We start from the raw sequence: 23490 nt of genomic DNA on the forward strand, positions 1-23490 counted from the left end.
CACAGCGCCTCGCGCCTGCAATTAAAAGAAATGTGGACAGTCGGGCCTTCTCTCGCTCTGTGTCCCGCCCTTGCGGAAATAGGAAGTTGCATCAGCGGCGGGCGGGACAGATAGAGCGAGGGAAGGCCCGACGGTCCACATTTCTTTTATATGCAGGGCAGGCGCAAGGCGTTGCGCCTCGCCTCGGATTCCAATATTCTTTTTAAAGGTAGGGTGCGGGAGCTGGTCAGGGGGGGTCATCGTGCTGCACCTGGGGAGGGTGCAACGGTGAACCGCCCTGCCCCGGGTGGCCGCCCCCCCTGCTACGCCACTGATTAGCACACAACCAGCCACTATCGCAGCTTAGTAAACAGGGGGGTAAGCAATTGAGTATGTAAAGTAAACCATATGTATATAAATTACAATTAAAAAGTCTTTAATTGCTCAGTATGATTAATGCCTGTCAACAAATCCTAGGGCCCAATATTCAAAGTGATTTGAATGGGTAGGAGAGCCTCCGGCCCTCTATAATCAATTCCTGGCTGACCAACCACCAATATTTAGCAGCACATAACCAGGCAGTGCCGCTAACTATCAGCTCTTACTGCCCATTAAAAAAAAAATGGGCAGGTTAAGGGTGGTACAGGGGGCGGCTTTGAGAGGAGCTGGCAGTTATGTGGGTACTGACAATATTAAGTGCTGGCACCTGCATAGCTATGTGGGCGAATTTAGGACAGCTCAAAAGCTGTCCTAATTCAGCCCGCTTAGCTATGCCAGCGTCAGCACCTGTGTAACTTTTTAGCCCTCATGATCTTTCTCCCAGCCCCTAAACAAGCTTCCCTCCCTCCCTCCCCCCCCCCCCCAGACTGCACCATGCAGAAGCTCCCTCCCTTTGTAACATCCCCAACCTCCCCTGGTCTGGGTAGCCGTAGTTCCCTGGTGGTCCAGTGGGAGCAGAAGCAAAGCTCACTCAAATACTTCGCTCCTGTCCCCATCACCCCCACTGAACCTCTAGGGAGCAAAGGGAGTTTCGGGGGGGGGGGGGGGCTATCCAGACCTTGGGAGTTGGGGTGGTGTTCTGGGGGGAGGGGACCTTTTTTGGGGGTTGGAAGGGGGATTGCGGGGGCTAAAAAATAAAGTTATGCTGGTCCTGGCCGATATTCAGCTGGGGCCTGCATAACTATCTAGAGCAGGATCGGACTGAATATAGATGCAGTATTATAGAATAGGGTAATTTACTTGTCCAGCTGCCTCTAGTTGCGTGCCAGCATTTACACCAGGTGTAGGTGAAAGTGCTCGCACCCAAAGATAGGCATGAGATCTGTGCTAATCTACTATTCTGCAAAGGATGCAGATCTTCCCGGTGCCTAACATTGGCCGCCATTTACTGAATTCCCCCTTTATGTTTAAACTTGAATGCTTTGTTTAAAATTTGAATAAAATGTTCAAATAAAAACAAACAAAAAAAGATCTTCTGCTGGAACTTCCATATTCCTGCTTGTGAAGACTGATATCCTTCCCCATCTTAACATCTAATTATTTGTCTTCTTCCAATAGGACTCAGAGAAGATGGAGAGAATCTCGTTGTGTTGTCTCTTCTTTATGATGATCTCAGGAACCATGACCTCTACAGGTGGGTGGGTATGTGTCACTGAGAGCCCCAAACACATCATAAGTGAAACTTGGATCCATGATCAAGAGGATCCCATCGTCCTTGATCTATGCCCCCAGGATATAAAATCACTCATTGGACTAGGAAGGAAAACGAGGTGGTGGGATAGCTTTAATTCACCAATCCCACTTACTACTGTCACCATTGCTGAGTCCATGACAACTCATTTAGAGATTGCATCAATTAGGATCCATAGCAAATCCCTGTCTGACCATCTGACCTGCGTCTTGTTCTATAGACCTCCAGGGAATTGGAATGAAAGTCAATCAAACTTCATGGACTTCATTTCAAATACTTGTACTACCAAACTCTAATATACTGATTTTAGGTGACATCAACCTCCACCTTGAAGACCTGAATTCTACAGATGCACAGGAATGCATGGAATTCCTTAACTCATGTGATCTTAAATGGCCGAGCATGAATCCAACTCATATTAAAGGACACACACTTGACTTACTATCGTATAAACTGTCTGTTGACCAAAACGTGATTATATCAGATTCCAAATGGACAGAAATTCCTTGGTCCGACCACTATAAATTATACTTATCTCTTTTATGGCGCAATAAGGGTTTATTTCATACCCAAGAACAAACAACCTATACTACCAGGGGCCATATTGATCCCATCTCATTTTGGCAACAGATATACCATAACGGATGGTCAACTCAGACAAACTCCTTAAACTTCCTTTCTGAATGGGATATAAGATGCAGAAACATACTAGACATAATAGCACTCTTACGCACAAGAACTTCATATAGACTTAAACCTGTTCCATGGTTTAATGACGATCTGAAAAAATTAAAAAAACAAATCAGTAAGTTTGAACGAGCATGGACAAAAAAGAAAGATGATAAAACACTTAATGCATGGAAACAAGTTCAAAGGAAGTATAAATATGCAATAAGACAAGCCAAAAGGACCTATTATAAAACCAAACTAGGTCCAGATCTTAAAGCCACAAAGAAAATATTCCAAATTGTACATAAACTTCTGGATACTACCTCGGTCACCACAACTAAGTCTGACATCCCATCTGCAGATGAACTCGCCAAATACTTTAATGAAAAAATTGTTAAACTACGAAATAACCTTCCTCAGAGCACTATCAATTTTGAAAACTTCATTACTGGTCTAGATCCATCCTCAGGAGAACACCCAGCGGATCGAGTCTAGTTAAATTTTGCTCTCCTCAATACTGATTCAATTACCAGTGCAGTCAATACAATACTGATTGCACCCTAGACACCTGTCCCAGTTATTTATTAAAATTCGCACCTGATTGTTTATTGCAGATCTCACTTCCTACGTGAATTTCATGCTTTAACTAGGTCTTTTCTCTGAAGGAAATGGCAACATTCTACGTACCCCAATTCCAAAAGATACGAAGAAAAAAAAAACAAGTGATATCACCAACTACCGCCCTGTAGCTTCTATTCCATTAGTAGTTAAGTTGATGGAAAGTATGGTAACCAAACAGCTTGCCAATTACATAGATAAATTCTCTATATTACATGAATCACAATCAGGATTGTGCCCCCGTCATAGCACTGAAACAGTGTTAATCACCCTTCTAGCCAGATTTAGGCAGGAAATAGCAATTGGCAAAAATGTACTTCTCCAATTCGATATGTCTAGTGCATTTGATATGGTTGATCATAATATATTACTAAGAGGGGCTCATTTTCAAAGCCCGTAGCCTTCCAAAGTTCCATAGAAAATATGCCTCCAAGACTCCTGGATTACTTCGGGATTGGTGGTAATGTAATCAATTGGATTAAGGGTTTCCTTACCACCAGATCTTATCAAGTGAAATCAAATTTAAATTTATCACCCCCATGGAAAGCAGATTGCGGAGTACCTCAAGGATCGTCATTATCACCAACCCTTTTCAACCTAATGATGACTCCACTAGCCAAGGCCTTATCCACTCAGGGCCTCAACCCCTTCATCTATGCTGACGATGTTATAATATTCATCCCCTTCAAACATGATTTATGAGAAATCACCAACGAAATTAACCTTGGTTTGCATACCATGAACTCATGGGCAAAAGCATTCAAGCTCAAATTAAATGCAGATAAAACTCATTGCCTCATCCTTTCATCCCGCTACAACTCAAATATTCCCTTGAACCTAAGTACCTCAGACTACACTCTCCCTATCTCAGATAATTTGAAAATCCTCGGTGTTATTATTGACAGGAACCTCACATTCAAGAGCCAAGTTAATTCTACAATCAAGAAAATGTTCCTCTCCATGTGGAAACTTAAAAGAGTGAAACCGTTCTTCCCAAGAGCTATATTTTGCAATCTGATAAAATCAATGGTCCTCAGCCATGCCGACTACTCTAACGGAATTTATGCCGGATGCAAAGAAAATCTTATAAAGAAGCTCAAAATACGGCAGCCAGACTTGTATTTGGAAGACCACAATTCGACAGGGCCACACCACTTCGTGAAAAATTACATTGGCTACCAATCAGAGAGCGTATTACTTTTAAAATTTGTACCCTAGTTCATAAAATTATTTATGGTGATGCCCCAGGATATATGTCTGACCTCATAGACCTACCGACGAGAAACTCAATCAGATCATCACGTTCCTTTTTAAATCTCCGCCACCCTAGTTGTAAAGGACTCAAATACAAATCAGTTCATGGATCCAGCTTTTCATATATAAGTACACAACTCTGAAGTGCACTCCCAAAGGCTGTGAAAATTTTGTACGACTACCTCAACTTCCGGAAATCACTAAAGACTTTCCTGTTCGAAAAAGCATATCCTAATGATCCAACTTAAATACCTGAATCCAACAACTCAAATAGACCCAAATGTGATACGAACTTAATGAACTTTACATAACCTTACTCTGTTTCCTAATTTGTCTGTACATATCTATTTCATTTAATAACAGCACTCTATATTTGTTCATAACTGGACGAGGCTTTCGCCCCACGGCTCTATGAAAGCCACATTGAGCCTGCAAATAGATGGGAAAATGTGGGGTACAAATGTAACCACTACCATAGCCCTTACAGGTGAAGGGGGGCACCTAGATGTGGGTACAGTGGGTTTGTGGTGGGTTTTGGAGGGCTCGCTGTTTCCTCCACAAACGTAACAGGTGGGGGGGGGGGGGGGGAATTGGTCTGGGTCCACCTGCCTGAAGTGCACTGCACCCACTAAAACTGCTCCAGGGACCTGCATACTGCTGTGATGGACCTGAGTATGACATCTGAGGCTAGCATAGAGGCTGGCACAACATATTTTTAAAGATGTTTTTTGAGGGTGGGAGGGGGTTAGTGACCACTGGGGGAGTAAGGGGAGGTCATCCCCGATTCTCTCTGGTGGTCATCTGGTCATTTCGGGCACCTTTTTGTGCCTTGGCCGTAAGAAAATCATGACCAGGTAAAGTTGTCCAAGTATTCATCAGGGACGTCCTTGTTTCTTTCGATTATGGGTCGAAGACATCCTAGTGTTAGGCACACCCAAGTCCCGCCTTCGCTACTCCTCCAATACGCCCCCTTGAACTTTGGCCGTCCCTGCGACGGAAGGCAGTTGGGGACGTCCAAAACTGGCTTTCAATTATACTGATTTGGACGAGCCTGTGAGGACGCCCATCTTCTGATTTATGTTGAAAGATGGGCATCCTTCTCTTTTGAAAATGAGCTCAATAGTGTAGTAGGCTGCGTCTGGATGCCATTCTCTAAAGAACTTATGAAATGTTATAAAAGATTATAGAAAAAAATGTATAGGAATTAGAGAGAATTAAAAGTCTTTAATTACTCACTCACCATCACAGCATCAGATATCAGTTGTAAAGTTATAACAAAACTTACAAAATCTAACATCAGTACCTCTGGTAATTATAAGTAATTAGACTAATTATATAAAGAAGAGAAAAAGAAGGAAGGAGAGTTTGTTCCTCATACAAAGGTCACAGAACAAAGAGAAAGAAAGAAAGAAAGAAAGAAAGAAAGAAAGATTCTTAGATATAGAGAATTAGTTTCTATGAAGTGGGGAGAGCAAACCCCTTCGGGAAAAACCATAGGCCATTGGACGGATCTGAAACTCTCTCTCCAAGCATGCCTAGTTTTTCAGAGTTCCTTTGTCTGCAGCATGGTTTTATTGGCTGTGGTGAGCATCCACCTCTCCTCTACCCTGGACCAATCATAGGTGCTGCATATTTATTTCTTTATTACATTTATACCCCGCACTTTCCCACAAAAGGAGGTACAATGCGACTTACATAATAAACAAAATTACAATTGTTAGAGTCAGTAAGGAGAATAATACAAACTGTAATGTAACATAGAAATAGACGGCTCTGAGAATGTGTGAGTTAACATGGGAAGAAGTAATGAAGATAAGATAAAGAGGTAAGGTGTAGGAAGGATGGGGGAGGGAGGACTGGGAGAGTATGGAGTAGTTAGGGTGACATGGTGAAGATTTTTTTTTTTTTTCTTACATTTGTACCCCACGCTTTCCCACTCATGGCAGGCTCAATGCGGCTTACATGGGGCAATGGAGGATTAAGTGACTTGCCCAGAGTCACAAGGAGCTGCCTGTGCCTGAGGTAGGAATTGAACTCAGTTCCTCAGTTCCCCAGGACCAAAGTCCACCACCCTAACCACTAGGCCACTCCTCATATAGATTTTGTCTTAACAAGAGTGATGTATATGAGTTAGGCTGGGTCGTTTGGGTAAGCTTGCTTGAAGAGATGGGTTTTCAACATTTTCCTAAAAGGAAGATAGTGATTAATTGCTCTGATGGATCTTGGTAATGCGTTCCAAAGCTGGCTGCCCAGAAAGGAAAAGCTGGATGCATAGATGGTTCTGTATTTGATTCCTTTGCAAGTGGGAAGGTGTAAATTAAGATAAGTACGTGAAAACACTGAGCTGTTTCTGATAGGGAGGTCGATAAGGTTACTCATGTAATTAAGGGCTTCTCCGTGTATGATCTTATGAATCATTGTATGTACTTTGAAGGTTATTCTTTCCCTGATGGGGAGCCAGTGAAGCTTCTCTCGAAGAGATGTTGCGCTATCGAATTTGGATTTGCCAAAGATAAGTCTGGCCGCAGTGTTCTGGGAAGTCTGAAGTTTCTTCAGGATTTGGGTCTTACATCCAGTGAAGACACTGTTGCAGTAGTCTACATGGGTCAATACCGTGGACTGTACTAGGTTCCGGAAGGTGTCCAGGGGAAGATATGATTTCACTCGTTTTAGCATCCACATCATGTTAAACATTTTCTTTGTGATGGATTTGACATGATTTTCAAAAGATAAATGGTTGTCAATCATCACTCCAAGGATTTTTAGGTTGTCAGATATGGAGAGCTTAACGTCTGGGATGCTAAGAGTAGTCGGGAGGGGTGGGGAGTAATGAGATGAGAGAATTAGGAACTGAGTTTTCTCTTTGTTTAATTTCATCTTGAAGGCATTGGCCCAAGAGGTTAGGATAGCCATACCAGTAGTTATTGTGTCGGAGATTTCAGATAAACTGGAGACTTGTAATTGGGGCTTTCATATGTGCTGGAAGCTTGCAATTGGTGTCCTTGCCATTCTTGCTTTCAGTAAATTACATTTGTAACAAGATATACCAGGTGTCTTAGTTGCCAGTTGCCTTAGCAACATTTTCACCATCAGAGCATGTGACCAGCCAGAAATTCCTTCATGTGGCTGACAGGAAAAGAGAGATGGGGGATGGGAAATAGTGCAGTATACCTGAAGTAAAACTTTATAGCTTATAGCTAAAATTATAGACAATAGTATATACGGGAACTTATTTTGTACCCGAGGCAATGGAGGGTTAAGTAACTTGCCTAGAGTCACAATGAGCTGCAGTGGTAATTAAACACAGTTCTCCAGGATCAAAGTCCGCTGCACTGACCACTAGGCTACTTTTCCACTCCAACAAGTTTGCTGCCCAGGTGGGGGGGGGCTGTAGCAGGGCATGTGCTGTGATCTTATGGGCCAGAGGGGTTGAAAAGAACACCCACACATCCAGGAGAAAGAGAAAGATACTGTACTATACTATACAGTACTTCTATTCTGCAAAACACCTGACCAGTTCGTTGTGGATTACATAAAGAAGACTGGATCAAACCTTTCCAGGAACTACAATAAATTTCAAAAATAAAACAAAACTAAACTCAAAAAAACTTCTCAAATAGCCACATTTTTATCGATTTCTGAAAGGTTAAGTAATTCGAGAGAGTGTGAATTTCCAGAGATAGAAGATGCCAACGTACCACAGCCTGATAATATAAAGAAGAATTGAATACAGATTTATATCTGAGCTGTTTGATTGAAGGAAACTGTTGCAACATCAATTTACGCATAGAATAAGAGGAATTAGAACAAAACACATTTGTCCAATCAGTAAGATAGAAAGGGGCTAACCCAGTTTGTAAACAAAAGAGTAAAGTTTAAACTGATCCCTGGCTTCAATCGGAAGCCAGTAAAGCTTCTTAAGAAGTGGAGTAGCAAATTCAAATCTAGAAACTTAAAATATAAGATGTGCTGCAGTATTCTGTACCAATTGTATTCTACTCCCAAATTTTCATAGACAACCAACACATACAATATTACAATAATCCAATCTGTTTAGAACTAATGCTTGAACCAGCAATCTTTAAATTCAGCAAATCCAAAAAAATTTCGAATTACTCTTTACATATTGTAAAGAAAGATTTTTGTACAGTCTGGAGGACCGTATTCCACTGCATCAACAAAAGCCAAAGAAAGGAGTAGTGTGACCAGCAGGGCTCTTCCATAAAGAAACAGCAGGACGAGGAATATAATGAATAAAACCTTTATTCTTCAGGGTCCTGATGAACAAAGGTTTTTAGTCATTATATTCTTCATCCTGCTGTTTCTTTACGGAAGAGCCCTGCTGGCTACACCACTCCTTTCTTTGGCTGTACAATCTGTTTAACATGATTTGAAAAGGTCAATAAACTATCTACTTCAACTGCTAAGATTTGTGAAGAATTCTCAAAAAGAAAAGAAACAGTTCCTATTTGAAAATTACGGAAGGCAGCAGAGGTGGTCACAAAGAGCAGTCCTTGATTGGAGAGAAAGGTCATACCCTAGCTGGCCCATCAGGACAGAGATAGTAAGAATAATCAGGAAATGACAGTAGGTAGACAAAGGAAAGCTTGGCTGAGAAAGGGAGGAAGTCTTTGTAGGAGAATAGACCACTAATACCAAGTTTTATACAAACAAGCAGGGGTGACTGCATTATATGTGGGTCTACAATTTGAATGCATTTGGTACAATATGTTCATGGACAAAACGTATCCAATGAATGTGGTGGTCAGATCAAAATGAACAACAAAGTGGTTAGACCAAGAAACCAGAGTGGTCAAAGTTTGACAAGCAAGGAGATGAACTGAAGTGGGTCAGAACCAAATCCATGGTATGACCTGCTGGATGGATGGGAGCGACACCCACTGATGAAAATCAAGATCCAAAAGAAAAGAAAGGAAAGGAGACACTTTCAGGTGGGAGGGGACATCGACGTGGACATGTAGGGCTAGATTCTATGTATTGCACCTCGATCTCTGCGTGGAAATCAAAGCATATTTTGTAAAGTACATTTTAATTTAGGCTTATGTTGTAGAATACATTGAGTGCTGCTCCATGTGACCAAATTTAGTCATGGTCAATTATGCCAACTAAAACCTGGTGTAAATCCCGATGCCTAAATTATGCGTGGAGTGGGTGTATTCTATAACAACGTGCATAGATTTTACAAATGCCCACAACCTGCCCATTACACACTCACTTTTCAACTATGCGACTTAGAATTTACATGCACCACGTTACAGAATACGCTTAGCAAGTAACGCACATAAATTTTGCTTGTTAACATCCAGTTTTCAGTGCTGATTAGCTGTTAACTAATTAAGTTATGCACATTGTTTTGGAATATGTTTCAATTTACAAGTGGAAATCGAGGCACAATGTATCAAATCCCGGGGATAAAGTCCCCCAAAATCAGGATATTGGGATATTTGAGCTTAGCATCTGCCAAAGCCTGGTTACAAAGGCACCACTGGTTTGCGGTAGGTGAAGGAGTGCAGTAGAAGAGAGAAAGATATATCAGACAAGAAAATGAAATCTTTACAATAAGTGTCTCAGAGTACGGCAAAAGCATTTGGAATCTCCTGGACATTTAATGTAGTTCAAAAAATTATCGCTAGGCCACCTCCCCTTCTATGTGATCTAAATTGATACAAGACCTCATATCTGGGAGCTGACATTGGAAGAGTACACTCTCCTCACACCTCATGAGCTATTAGCATTTGACCATTAACACATGAGCCCCTATCGCCACCTATTTTGTAAGCAGTAGAGACTCATGTACTAAACCTGTGCTAATTAGTTAGAATGCAGCAATGATGACACGCTGATTTGCATAGACACACCTACTATCTGCCCCAGGCACGCCTCCATTGTGAAAAAATTGAAAAAAATATTTTAGCTCGCAGTTTGTGCACACACATGCAAAAATTACCGCAGGGTGCCTCAGCACTCCACGGTACATCATTTTAAACTGTGGTAAGTTTGTGTTAGTGCTTATCACAGCTTTGTAAAAGGACACCATAGTTATCTGCATACACTAACACTCTCAATCCCTCACCTAAATATAAACATAAGGCAAAAACATTATTTTAATATTTTTTATTACATAGAAACTATTTTTTAAGCTAAACGCTTACTATTAAAGCAGAGTGGCAAACAACTATGCTTGATGTTCCCAGCCTCTCTCTCACTTGCTGTCTCTCTTTCTACCTCAGCTCTTCCCCAATGTTATGTTATCTGGTTTTATAACCCATAACCCACCAAATCTGCCAAAAAAAGGAATTCAAGGCAAGGTAACAAGAAAAACAACTGATATATAAATCAGGATGTAACAAAAACAAATTTAAACTATTAAAATAACAAAAAACAAACAAATTATAGCAAACTCTTTACAATTAGAGAATAAATGTGTTTTTAAAGCTTTCCAAAAGGCAAAAAGATTTGTTATAGAACACTAGTAAATGAGGCCCGTTTCAGAGCAAATGAAATGGGTGCTAGCAAGGTTTTCGTTGCCAACACCCCCCCCCCCCCTCCCTGGCCAACCCCTTCGTTGTTCTGCCATTGCTCTGCCCCCAACGTCATGATGTTTGATGCGAGGGCGGGGCCCGGAGCGATTCCCCCCCCCCCCCTGCCTGCCAACCCCTTCGTTGTTCTGCTATTGCTCCGCCCTCGAGGGCGGGGCCCAGAGCGATTTTGGTGGAAGTCAGGGCTTGGCTTCACTGACGTCAGTGTCCTTAGAACGTTGAGGGTGAGTTTTATTATAGTAGATAACTGTACTGGTAAAATGTTCCAAAGACGAATAGTAGAAAACAAAAAAGATCTAGAAAATAATGTTTTAAAATGGATACCTTTAACAGATGGAAAAGTCAATAACAGGGAATTAAATGTTTTTATGTTCAGATGGACATTATTTTTTGTTTTCCTTATTTTTAATATTTTTGTGTATTTTTTATGTATTTGAAGAACACGTTCCAAAACTCACTCAGACCATTTTGTTGGTCAGTTTTGAGTTGTGCGATTAATTTTGTTAATCAAGGCAAGATTCGTTTACTGTACCTTATCCTGTGCCCGAACTCATGGACTCAGGGATCCTTTTACTAAGTTGCGGCAAAAGGGGGCACTGGCATCAGCAAGTGTTTTGGATCCTCGCTGAGGCCCCCTTTTACTGCAGCGGGTAAAAGGCTGTTTGTTTGTTTTTTTAAAAGAAATGGTCATGCGGCAACTGAAACACTTGCTGCGTAACCATTTCAGGGGAGCACTTACCGCCACCCACTGAGGTAGCAGTAAGGGCTTCCGTGCTAACCTGGCAGTAACTAGGCAGCACGCGGCACTGCCCGATTACTGCTCGGTAAACACCAGCGCTACAAAAATTAAAATATTTTTTGTAGCGCCGGAAATGGTGTGCACTGGGGTGCTGGGCTTATTGCCGCTTAGTAAAAGACCCCTTTAGTGAGTTTTGGCACAGAAATAAGCTACAGTAAATGAATCCTGCCTTGATGATCTAAATTAATCGCATAGCTCAACACTGACAAGAAATGGACTGAGTGAGTTTATAGCTATTTTATTTTTTGTTACATTTGTACCCCGCGCTTTCCCACTCATGGTAGGCTCAATGCGGCTTACAGGTACTTATTTGTACCTGGGGCAATGGAGGGTTAAGTGACTTGCCCAGAGTCACAAGGAGCTGCCTGTGCCTGAAGTGGGAATTGAACTCAGTTCCTCAGTTCCCCAGGACCAAAGTCCACCACCCTAATGCGATTCATCCATTTTGTTACATTCTAATTTATGTAACTATTATTGATGTGCTATTTTAATATTTTATGGCCCTAATGCCGCTTAAAGTGGCATACCATGAGATGCACTCATGCGGTAACTGCCAAATTAGCGGGTGTTAATCTGGGTGTTAAAAATTGTTCTAAGTTTTCTAGAGGGGGGCAGAAAGTGGGCATTCCTGTCCTAATCAGTTAGGAGATCTTTTACTAAAGGGTTGGTGCGTAGGCAGTTGTTCCCACTCCCAAGTGTGCGCCATTTGCAGCTCTACAAAAAAATCTTCTATTTTGTTAGCACCAGGGCTTACCCAGCGGTAATCAGGCAGTGCCATGCACTGTCTGGTTACTGCCAGGTTAGCACGGTTGAGCTCTTACCGCCCTCTCAATGGGTGGTGGTAAGGGCTCCCCCCCCCCACCCCACAAAAAAAATGGCCATGCAGTAAGTGGTTTACTTACCACACAGCCATTTCCTTTGGACAAAAAAAAAAAGGCAGCCTTTTACCCACTGCGGTAAGAAGGGTTATCAGCATGCATCAAGAACACATGCTGACTCTAGCATAGGCCCCCTTTTACCACAGCTTAGTAAAAGGGTCCTTAGTGAAACCCTCTGCTTAGTAGAAGGACCCTTAGTGCTATCTGGTTAGTGTAGGGTTACTGTGTGAGGCCTTACCGCCTACAAAATAGGTGTCGGTAAGTGCTCATGTGGTAATTTTTTTTAATGGCCGTATGCTAATGGCAACATTAGCGTATGCATAAAAAACCACAAAGGATTCTTTACATATTAGATGGTAAGCTGCAAAACAATCTGTATCAGCATTGTATGGGGCACTGGCTAGGCGTAGGTCCCAGAGGCAATATGTTGATCTTAAGCGAAAATGGGAACAAGATCTGGGGACCTCCCTGGCAACATGGGATGTGTCAGCCACCTTGAAGGGCATCCGGGCGTTGGTAACAGATGAGAGGCTGAGGGAGTGTGGTTATAGAGTGGTCCTACGGGGGTATATGTCTAGAACACAACTGGCTCATATGTTGGGGCCGGACAACTCGGGGTGTTCTAAATGCGGAGGGGGTCCCAGCTCGTTATATCATGCATTATGGCAATGCCCCAAGGTGCGCATGTTTTGGCAGAGGGTAAGAGGGTTTTTGATTCGATTGGGGAACAGAGTTCAAGGAACGGAGCGGCAGTTTCTGTTGGATCAACCAAGAGCGTTTGCTCCATTAGGCGCCCCTGCTATAATGTTATGCAGGAAGCTGAGCTTGGTAGCGCGGAAATGCATTATGCAATACTGGGTCTCATCGGAAGGACCAGCTTACTGGCATTGGCGCAATCAGGTGCATCTTCTGGCCTCTTGGGAGGCTAGGGATTCAAAACAATCGCCTAAACGTAGAGTGCGCTTTATACAGATTTGGACACCATACCTGCAAATACTCAGCCCAAGGGGACGTAGTCTGCTTGTCAATGCCTGATAAATAGCGGTATATTGGAGAGTAAGGGCACCATGTAGTAGTAAATTAGTCTAGAGTGGATCTGCTTGCAAGGGGGAGGAGGGACTGGGTGGGGGGCTGGAGGGGTTGAGTGTGATGTATATGGCTAAAGCCTGGCAGTGCTCTAGAGCTTTAATGTTTCATTTTCTGATATTTGTGATAAGCACTATCTTACCTAATGAAGTATTCAAGTGTATGATATTAGGAACATGAGTCATTTAAAACCTAATGTTAACATGGGCCAAGGAATTGTTAAGAGGGGAGGGGGGAGAAAAATGGGGACGAAAAGTGATTGGCGAAGTTGAATATGTTGCAAGAATGCTGTTTTGTATATCAAGCAATGCTATATGCATATTCTACATTACTTTGTATTGTGATAATCGTTAATAAAACAGTTTAAACATAGATGGTAAGCTGCATCAAGGTCAGCCAGTCAAAGAGTCTGCTTTTGTGAACGGAGCTAAAACTCTTTGACCGGCTGACCCTGATTCAGCTACCGAAACGCTGGCCACCATTGGGTCACGGTCTGATTAATAGAATAGCTGGAAGAAAGAGACTAGATAAGCTAAGTATTTAGCGCTCTTTTTGAGAAGCACTTATTGGTTGAAATTTATAACTTGTTTCCAAGGAGGCTTTTTGCCAATGATGAAGAAGTCCTGCTCCTTTAGTTGTTAACTCGGAGCTTCTTGAGGCTTTTTCCTCCAACTAATATGTAAAGAATCCTTTTTGGTTTTTTATGGTTACGCATTGTTTGGATTCTTTTCCCCATTTATTGTATAGTTTATAACATTAGCGTATGGCTATTAATTCAAAAAATGGAAAATCAGCCATTATACTGCTGCGGTAAAAATGGCCTCAGCCAGTGGTAAAAACTTGTGGAAGGGTGCTCCAAGACATTTTTGCTGCCGCTTAGTAAAAAGGACCCTCTTAATTTGTTTGAATTTTGTTGTAAATTTTAGTGTTTGCTGTGATTAGGAAGCAAGCAGTCCCTGGGGAAGAACTGCTGTACATTGAAAGGGGAATTTTGCAACCAGATATCTAGGCACATATGCTGTACATATTTTTTAAAGGCAATATATATACTTATGTGTATTTATAACATAACCTATCTGAAACATTCCACACAAAGTTACACCTGTTCCAAGACCTTTGTGCATCCGTGTGCCAGTGGGAATCAGCATGTACGTTTGTATTTGATAAAATATATTCATGTGATGATTCTGTCACTGTTTCATCTGATAAATAACATAAGCGTTGCCATATTGGGACAGACCGAAGGTCCATCAAGCCCAGTATCCTGTTTCCAAGGTCACAAGTACCTGGCAAGATCCTAGAACCAGTGGCGTAGCTACGTGGGGCCAGGGGGGCTGGGCCCCGTAGATTTGGCCCTGGCCCCCTGTCAACGACCCTCTCGACCCCCCCTCCTGCCGCCAGCCCTCCCCCGCCGTCGGCTACCTTTTTCTGGCGGGGGACCCCAATCCCCGCCTGCCGAGAAGGTCCTCTTTTTCTTCCGAAGGCTTCGTTCTGTTTCTGACGTCCTGCACGTTGTGGACGTCAGACTCACAGAAACAGAACGAAGCCTTGCAGATCAGCTAATCTGCAAGGCTTCGTTCTATCAGAAACAGAACGAAGCCTTTGGAGGAAGAAGAAGACCTCCTCGGCTGGCGGGGACTGGGGTCCCCCGCCAGCAAAGGTAGCCCACGGCAACGGCAGGGGAGGGTTGTCGGCAGGGGTCGTCAAAGGTGGCGGGGGGGGGGGGGGTCAGCAATAACAGAGGGGCTAAAATGTGCCCCCTCACCTAGGGCTCTGGCCTCCCCTCTCGCCGAAGCCTGGCTACGCCCCTGCCCAGAACAGTAAGACAGATTTTGTGCTGCTTATCCTTGCAATGGATTTTTTCTGACTCCATCTTAATAATGACTTATGGACCTTTTTTTCCCAAACCTTTTTAAAACCCCACTAAGCTAACTGCTTTTACTATATTCTCTGGCAATAAATTCCAGAGTTTAATTACGTATTGAGTGAAGAAATATTTTCTCCAATTTCCTTTCAATTTACTACTTAGTATCTTCGTTGCGTACCCCATGGTCCTAATATTTTTGAAAAGAACAAACAAGCAACTCACATCTACCTGTTCCATTCCACAAGGTATTTTATAGACCTCTATCAGATCTCCCCTCAGCCATCTCTTCTCCAAGCTGAAGAGCCCTAGCTGCTTTAGCCTTTCCTTATAGGGAAGTCGTCCCATCTCCTTCATCATTTTTGTCGCCCTTCTCTGTACCTTTTCTAATTCCATTATATTATTTTTTGAGATGTGGTAACCAGAACAGCACACAGTATTTGAGATTTGGTCACACCATGGAGCGATACAAAGGCATTATAATATTCTCATTTTTGTTTTCCATTCTTTTCCTAATAATTCCTAACATTCTGCTTACTTTCTTAGATACCTAGATCCTTTTCCTGAGCAGTGACTCCTAATGTGGAACCTTGTATCATGTAGCTATAGTTTGGGTTCCTTTTTCCCACATGCATCACTTTACACTTGCTCACATTAAACATCATCTGCCATTTGGATGCCCAGGTCTCTTAAGGTCCTGTTGTAATTTTTCACTATCCTCTAACGATTTTACAACTATGAATAACTTTGTATCTTCAGCAAATATAATTACCTCACAAGTTATTCCCATCTCTAGATCATTTATAAATAAGTTAAAAAGCAGCAGACCCAGCACAGACCCCTGAGGAACCCCACTATCTACCCTTCTCTAATGAGAATACTGACCATTTAACCCTACTCCCTATGTTCTATCTTTTAACCAGTTTTAATCCACAATAGGACATTACCTCCTATCCTATGACATTCTAATTTCATCAGGAGTCTTTTATGAGGTACTTTGTCAAATGCCTGTTGAAAATCCAGATACACAATATCGACCAGCTCATCTTTATCCAAATGATTATTCACCCTTCAAAGAAATGAGTTAGAGTGGTGAGGCAAGATTTCCTTTGATTAAATTCATATTGGCGTTATCTCATTAATCCATGCCTATATATGCTCTGTAATTTTGTTCCCTGCCCTCTTGAATTATGCATATGTCTCATACAAATAGGTGCAACGCTTTCCTGGCATCAACTTTTAAGCATATATAGTCCCAAAATTTTTATCAGAGTCTATTTATGCATGCAAATGAAATTTAACATGTTCAAATAGCTTATACATTTACACCCCAAATAGGAGAGGAGAGGAGGACAGAAGCAGCTCTTGTGGAATTTGAAGATGCTACACACAAGAGAATTAACTTCCTTTCATCTTGTTGTATTCTTTTTCAGCAGACCTGAATAAGAACGTGGTCCTTTTCCCTAAAGAATCCAGCACCTCGTATGTGATTTTGAAGCCACAGGCAACATCTTCACTTACTAGCTTCACTGTCTGTCTCAACTACTACACTGTTCTGACTCGTGATTACAGTCTGCTCTCTATCGCGAACCCAGAAAAGTTTAATGACATCCTTATTTACATAACCAATAGCACAGCCTACTCAGTGACTGTGGGTGATGAAGAAATAGTCTTCACTGCCCCAGAAAGCCCCCTGGGCTGGAAGCACATCTGTACCAGCTGGAAGTCTTCTACCGGAGTGGTGACTCAGTGGATCAATGGCAAGCCTCTACCTAGAAAAACCTTGAAGAAAGGGTACTCTGTTGGCACACAACCAATCATTATACTGGGACAAGATCAGGATTCCTATGGGGGATCATTCGATATAAAGCAATCATGTGTAGGTGAAATAGCTGATGTCCAGATGTGGAACTTTGTTTTGTCACCCAATGAAATTCAGTTGGCCTTGGTCAATAGTTACTTGATCCAAGGCAATATCCTTAATTGGAGGTCATTGGACTATAATCTTAAAGGTGATGCCATCATCGAGGCCAAGCTAGAGGATTACACAAGTTGAGGAGGGAAAATTGATGCTCCCATGAGTTTCCTGCTGCGATATTTTTTCCCAGCAGGATATAAGAGCAATTAAGATTTACCAAGAAAGTTGATGATCTTCCTGTGCCTTGTAGCATCCTAGATAGCATCCATTCTACAGAAATTGGATCTGATCAATATAAAATAAACTTAAACGTTTGGCAATAATATGTAATGTACTAATTTTGGATTGAATGAATTACATATTTTGGTTTCATAATGAAGAATAAATTAAAAAATGTTCTTGGGCCAATGATCAGAAGCAAACGCAGGCGCCAGAGGCTGTTAGCGCCGTAGTAGCACCTGCGTTTTCTACCACCCCATGATCAGAGCCCCCGAGCGCGTGAAACAACACTCTTGCGGGCTCTGAACGCAACTAGAATGCAAATACATGCAAAATAGGGCTTTTATCGCAAGTAGCATGCAAATCACGCAAAATAGGGCTTTTATCGCAAGTAGCATGCAAATGCATGCTAAACATATTCCTCCCCAATGATCATCAACCAGTGCACCAAAGATTGACTCGCTGGCCATGGCAAACCCTACACCAGCTCGGAGTTGGTGTTAGGATTTGCAGACCATTGGGGAGGAATGGTGAGCCCTGTCTAGCATGTATTTGCATGCTAGCTGGCTCCCATTCTCCTCAATGCAGCAGCCCCGGCAGGAACCCCGGCAGCCCGACCTGACTCCCCTCCCCCCTGCAACAGGGTATTGGAGGTCCAGCATACTTCCAGCCCCCCTGACCCCCCCCCCCCCCGACACAGGTTCAGGGGAGGCTGGAAATCCGGTGGAAATCCTCCCTCCTGTTCCATCGGCGCTGCCTGTAAAATGGCGGCGCCCTGCCCAGTGCATCCCAGGGGTGAAGCCCCGCCTAGCGCATTTCAGGATGGACTGAGCAGGGCTGGGCGCTGCCATTTTGCAGGCAGCACTGATGGAAGAGGAGGGAGGGCACCTCTTGCTGCCAGGATCCCAGCCCTAGTTCTGATCATGCTGAAGGCCCAAAGGAGGAGACAACTTTAATGATTACATTGAAATGATTGCAGCTGAGTTAGACTAGTGGCTTAATGACAAGTGCTATTTGATTTCCACACCAGCACGCTGCTCATTGGGCCACCCAATTCTGGGGATGCTGTGGTGGTAGTGTTTACAGTCCTAAAAAGTGACAGAGGAGGAAATTCTATATATGGCGCCTTAAAAATCATGTACTGTAAAACCATGCGGTTGGCGTGATTCTATATGCCTAAAGTAGGGGTAGTTTATAGAATATATGCACACACTGTTCTCGTGCTTAAAATTTAGGCACACCCATTGAGCCCCCCAACCCCCCCCCTAAAACCCACTACCTACAACTGTACACCACTACCATAGCCCTTACAGGTGAAGGGGGGCACCTAGATGTGGGTACAGTGGGTTTTGGAGGGCTCACTGTTTCCTCCACAAATGTTAACAGGTAGGAAGGGGGATGGGCCTGGGTCTGCCTGCCTGAAGTGCATTGCACCCACTAAAACTGCTCCAGGTACCTGCATACTGCTGTGATGGACCCGAGTATGACATCTGAGGCTGGCAAAAAATATTTTTTTAAGATGTTTTTTTTGAGGGTGGGAGGGGGGTTAGTGACCACTGGGGGAGTAAGGGGAGGTCATCCCCGATTCTCTCCGGTGGTCATCTGGTCATTTCCGCCACCTTTTTGTGCCTTGGTCGTAAGAAAAACAGGACCAGGTAAAGTCGTCTAAGTGCACGTCAGGGACGCCCTTTTTTTTTTCCATTAGGGCCGAGGACGTCCATGTGTTAGGCACACCCGTCCCGCCTTCACTACGCCTCCGATACGCCCCCTTGAACTTTGGCCGTCCCTGTGACGGAAAGCAGTTGGGGATGTCCAAAATCAGCTTTCGATTATACCGATTTGGACGACTCTGAGAGAAAGGACGCCCATCTTCCGATTTGTGTCGAAAGATGGGCATCCTTCTCTTTTGAAAATGAGTCTGAAAGTACACTCAGCAAACCCATAAGACCACTGCTACTACTAAAGTATAACAAAGTGGACTTAGGTACAAAACAAAATGCAAGCAAAATAAAGTAATAAACCCTATACTACACTGACCGCAACAAGTACAAATAACTCAAAGTATAAAAACTTACCTCTTTGGGATCTTCTTGACCAAAACACGAGGTATTCTGACTGGAAATACGGGTCCGCATCAGAATCACCTTTTTTCTTTCCACAGTGCATGATTTAGGAGTCCCTCAATGCGGGCGACCTAGGCTTCAGGCGAATCAGGGAACCTTCTAAATCATGAGGACTGACACTCAGCAGGCGCGATTGCATAGTTTGTTTCCCTTCGTGGTTGCCAAGTTGTTCCAAGCAAGACCAGCCTACCTGAACACTCACTGTGAAGATACCCTCTTCACACCACCTCTGTGATGGGGAAGACTTACCCAAATGATTCTCTCACACCCGGTTGTCAACTTCAGCACAATTCTCTTTATTTTCTTACTTCAATCAGCAGACAAGTATCAACAGCAAGGGAAGATACAAGCACCTACTAAAACATAAAAGTAGAAAGGTTAGAAGTGGGGCGCAGGGGCGCTAGGTGATAATCAGCTTTCTAACCACCCCCTAGACTCCCCCCCCCTGGACTAAGGGTGGTTCCTTCTTTTTATAAGTTTCTGTCTGTATGTCCCATCCATCTCATATGCCTATCTATCTTATATCACCAATCATTTTTCATCTAGTCACTAATTCCACCCATGTTCCAGAATAATCTTTCCCACATAGAAACAGAGAAACATAGAAACATGATGGCAGATAAAGGCCATATGGCCCATCTAGTCTGCCAACTCTGTAACTCCTAACTCTTCCTTTTCCTAAGCGATCCCACTTGCTTATCCAATGCCTTTTTAAATTCTGACACAGTCCTCGACCCTATAACCTCCAACCGGAGGCCATTCCACTCCTCCACCACCCCTTCCATGAAATAATACTTTCTTAGATTATTCCTTAGCCTATTCCCTCTTAACTTCATCGTATGCCCCCTCTTTCCAGAGCTCTCCTTCAGTTGAAAAAGGCTCACTTCCTGTACATTTATGCATTTGAGATATTTGAACATCTTTATCATGTCTCCTCTCTCCCTTCTCTCTTCCAGCGTATACATGTAGAGGTTCATAAGCCTGTCCCTATATTTTTTTGTGTTCAAGACCGCTTAGTAATTTTGTAGCTGTCCTCTGGACCGACTCCATCCTGTTTATATTTTTTTGTAGGTGCAGTCTCCAAAACTGCACACAGTACTCTAAATGGGGGCCTCCCCAGAGATTTATACAATGGCACTATCACCTCCTTTTTCCTACTGGTCATCCTTCTTTTTATGCATCCAAGCATCCTTCTGGCTTTGACCATCACTTTTTCTATTGTTTAGAAGCTTTAAGGTCATCAGACACAATCACCCCCAAGTCCCACTCTTCCTTTGTACCAATGAATCCGAGGAAACGGTACATTATAGGGGGTGAAGTGCTAAGCACTTCACCCCCTATAATGTACCATTTCCTCGGATTCTTGCGACCCAAATGCATGACCCTGCACCTTTTTGGGATTAAATCTTAGTTGCCAAATATCAGTCCATTCCTTCAGCTTCGCTAGGTCCTTCCTCGTGTCATTCACGCCCTTCAGGATGTCCACCCTGTTGCAGAGTTTGGTATCATCCGCAAAGAGACAAACCTTACCAGACAGTCCTTCTGCAATATCGCTCACAAAGACGATAAAAAGAGCCAGCCTGTGGTACTCCACTGACAACACCCTTTTATTCAGAGCAAGCTCCATTTACCACTACCCTCTGTCTCTTAACCCTATGTTACTCTAGGTCCCCATACCGAGGGCACTCAATTTATTTATTAGTCGCCCCTCTCACGTCCAACTGTTTGGTCACCCAGTCAAAGAAGTCCGTCAGATTCGTCTGACATGACCTGCCACTAGTGAAGCCATGCTGCCTCGGGTCCTGCATTCCATTCAGTTTGAGAAATCTCACAATCCTCCGCTTTAGTAGCTTTTCCATTAGCTTACCACCGAGGTCAGACAGGTCTGTAATTCCCAGCCTCCTCCTTACTTCCACTCTTGTGCAAAGGAACCACATCCGCCCTTCTCCAGTCCTCCGGGACCACTCCAGTTTCTAAGGAAGCATTGAAGAGGTCAGTCAGCGGAGCCACCACAACTTCTCCCAGTTCCTTGACCACCCTCGGGTGTATCCCATCAGGCCCCATCGCTCTGTCTACTTTTAGTTTCGCTTGCTCCTCACGAACACAGTCCTCCTTAAACGGGTCTTGGTCTACCATACATCCATTCCCATTAGCCTTTGTTTTCTACAGTCCTACCCCCGGCCTTTCATCCGTGAACACAGAGCAGAAATAATTGTTAAACAGTTCAGCTTTATCCTTATCCTCTTCCACATATTTCTCTCCCTCAGCTTTGAGCCTCTACCTTCTATCTTGTTTCTGTGTCCCATCCAGCTACAGAGTTTTTCTCTAAATTCCTAACATTCCAGAGTTAGTTAGCTCCTGGTACCTTCCTTATCTACTTAAAATACAAGTTGAGGATGCTGTAGCAATATTGAGAAGATGTTAAAGCACATATCTCCATGCAGGCTTCCTCTAATGCAATTCATATGTGAAAATCCCTTTCCAGACGAGCTTATGTCACCATTTTTGCCATGCTCAAAGTACACTGATTCCTGCATAACTTCACCAGCACAGTCCTACATGTCACATATGCTGATTTTAAAGGATATTTTTGTAATAACCATGTCTCCAATGTGACAACCCAGGTCTGCACAATCGTCTGGATTAAGAAATATTGCTTGATACTGAATGCAGAAGAGACTAAATTGTTATGGCTAAGATCATCGACTAATGTTTCAATCTGCTTGAAGTTTATGATAAGCAATTTACTCTGGAATCCTCTTTGAAGGTTCTTGGACTTGTACTGGATCCTCACCTGACAATGTTATCTCAGACTAAGAGTGCTCTTGGAAAAGTGTTTGCTAAACTACCCTGCTTAAACTCATTAGATATTTTCTCTCAAGAGCATTTCTATTTGGCAGAATCTCAGAGAATATCTACTTCTTTCTTGATGCAATTGGCGACTTTAGTCATTGAAAAAAATTATTTTTGGGTTGCTGGGCAGTTCATTCAGCAAACACAGGGAGTGGCCATGGGAGCCTCCCTGACGCCTTCGGCAGCGACACAAACAGGCTTATTTTCGAAAGAAAAGGGCGCCCATTTTTTGACACAAATCAGGAGATGGGCGTCTTTCTCTCAGGGTCGCCCAAATCGGCATAATCGAAAGCCGATTTTGGGCGTCCCCAACTGCTTCCCATCGTGGGGATGACCAAAGTTCCCGGGGGCGTGTCGGAGGCGTAGCGAAGGCGGGACTGGGGCATGTCTAACAGATGGGCGTCCTCGAGCGATAATGGAAAAAAGAAGGGCATCCCTGATGAGCACTTGGCCGACTTTACTTTGTCCATTTTTTCTTACGACCAAGCCTCAAAAAGGTGCCCGAACTGACCAGATGACACTGGAGGGAATCGGGGATGACCTCCCCTGACTCTCCCAGTGGTCACTAACCCCTTCCCACCCTCAAAAAAACAACTTTAAAAACTTTTTTTTCCAGCCTTAAATATCATACTCAGGTCCATCGCAGCAGTATGCAGGTCCCTGGGGGGAGAGATGTGTGTGTGTCAGCGGAGGCATAACGAAGGCGTGGATGTCTTTCTTTCAAACATTTTGGACGTCCTGAATTCCCCCCTCCCATAGAGATGGCCAAATATCAAGAGAGTGGAGTGGAGGAGTGGCCTAGTGGTTAGAGCAGTGGTGGCCGGTTCAAATCCCACTGCTGCTACTTGTGATCCAAAATCCAAATAAATAAATAAATAAATAAAGGGGGTGTCAGAGGCATAGCAAAGGCATGGACATCTTTCTCACAGAAACATACACATTTTGGATATCCTCAACTGCCCATCGCAGGGATAGAGGCA

At 43.3% G+C, this 23490-nt stretch overlaps 2 protein-coding genes across 8 annotated transcripts in view; one reads left to right on the plus strand and one right to left on the minus strand.

The window, feature by feature from the left end:
* DUSP23 (dual specificity phosphatase 23) overlaps positions 1–23490 on the minus strand; it is a 118763-nt gene that overhangs the window by 75865 nt on the left and 19408 nt on the right. For 2 of the 6 annotated variants that reach the window (XM_030187078.1, XM_030187073.1), the window contains exon 2: positions 19907–20010. The exons of 2 other annotated variants lie outside the window; for them this stretch is intronic. The gene's annotated coding sequence lies outside the window, so the exon portion shown is untranslated. Of the gene's footprint in view, positions 1–16344; positions 16385–19906; positions 20014–23490 lie in introns of those variants that run through there. 2 more of the 6 variants (XM_030187074.1, XM_030187076.1) reach the window with 2 other exon arrangements.
* On the plus strand, positions 1504–17640 carry LOC115457599 (C-reactive protein-like). 2 transcript variants are annotated; one of them, XM_030187070.1, is made up of 2 exons: positions 1504–1612; positions 16834–17640. In XM_030187070.1, exons 1-2 carry the CDS (start codon positions 1549–1551, stop codon positions 17451–17453), a joined length of 684 nt encoding a protein of 227 aa, XP_030042930.1. In that variant the 5' UTR covers positions 1504–1548; the 3' UTR covers positions 17454–17640. The 2 variants fall into 2 exon arrangements, with proteins under 2 accessions (XP_030042930.1, XP_030042929.1); XM_030187069.1 differs by having other exon boundaries at positions 1507–1612; positions 16831–17640.

This window comes from Microcaecilia unicolor, chromosome 14, assembly GCF_901765095.1.
Source record: "Microcaecilia unicolor chromosome 14, aMicUni1.1, whole genome shotgun sequence".
NCBI lineage: Eukaryota > Metazoa > Chordata > Amphibia > Gymnophiona > Siphonopidae > Microcaecilia > Microcaecilia unicolor.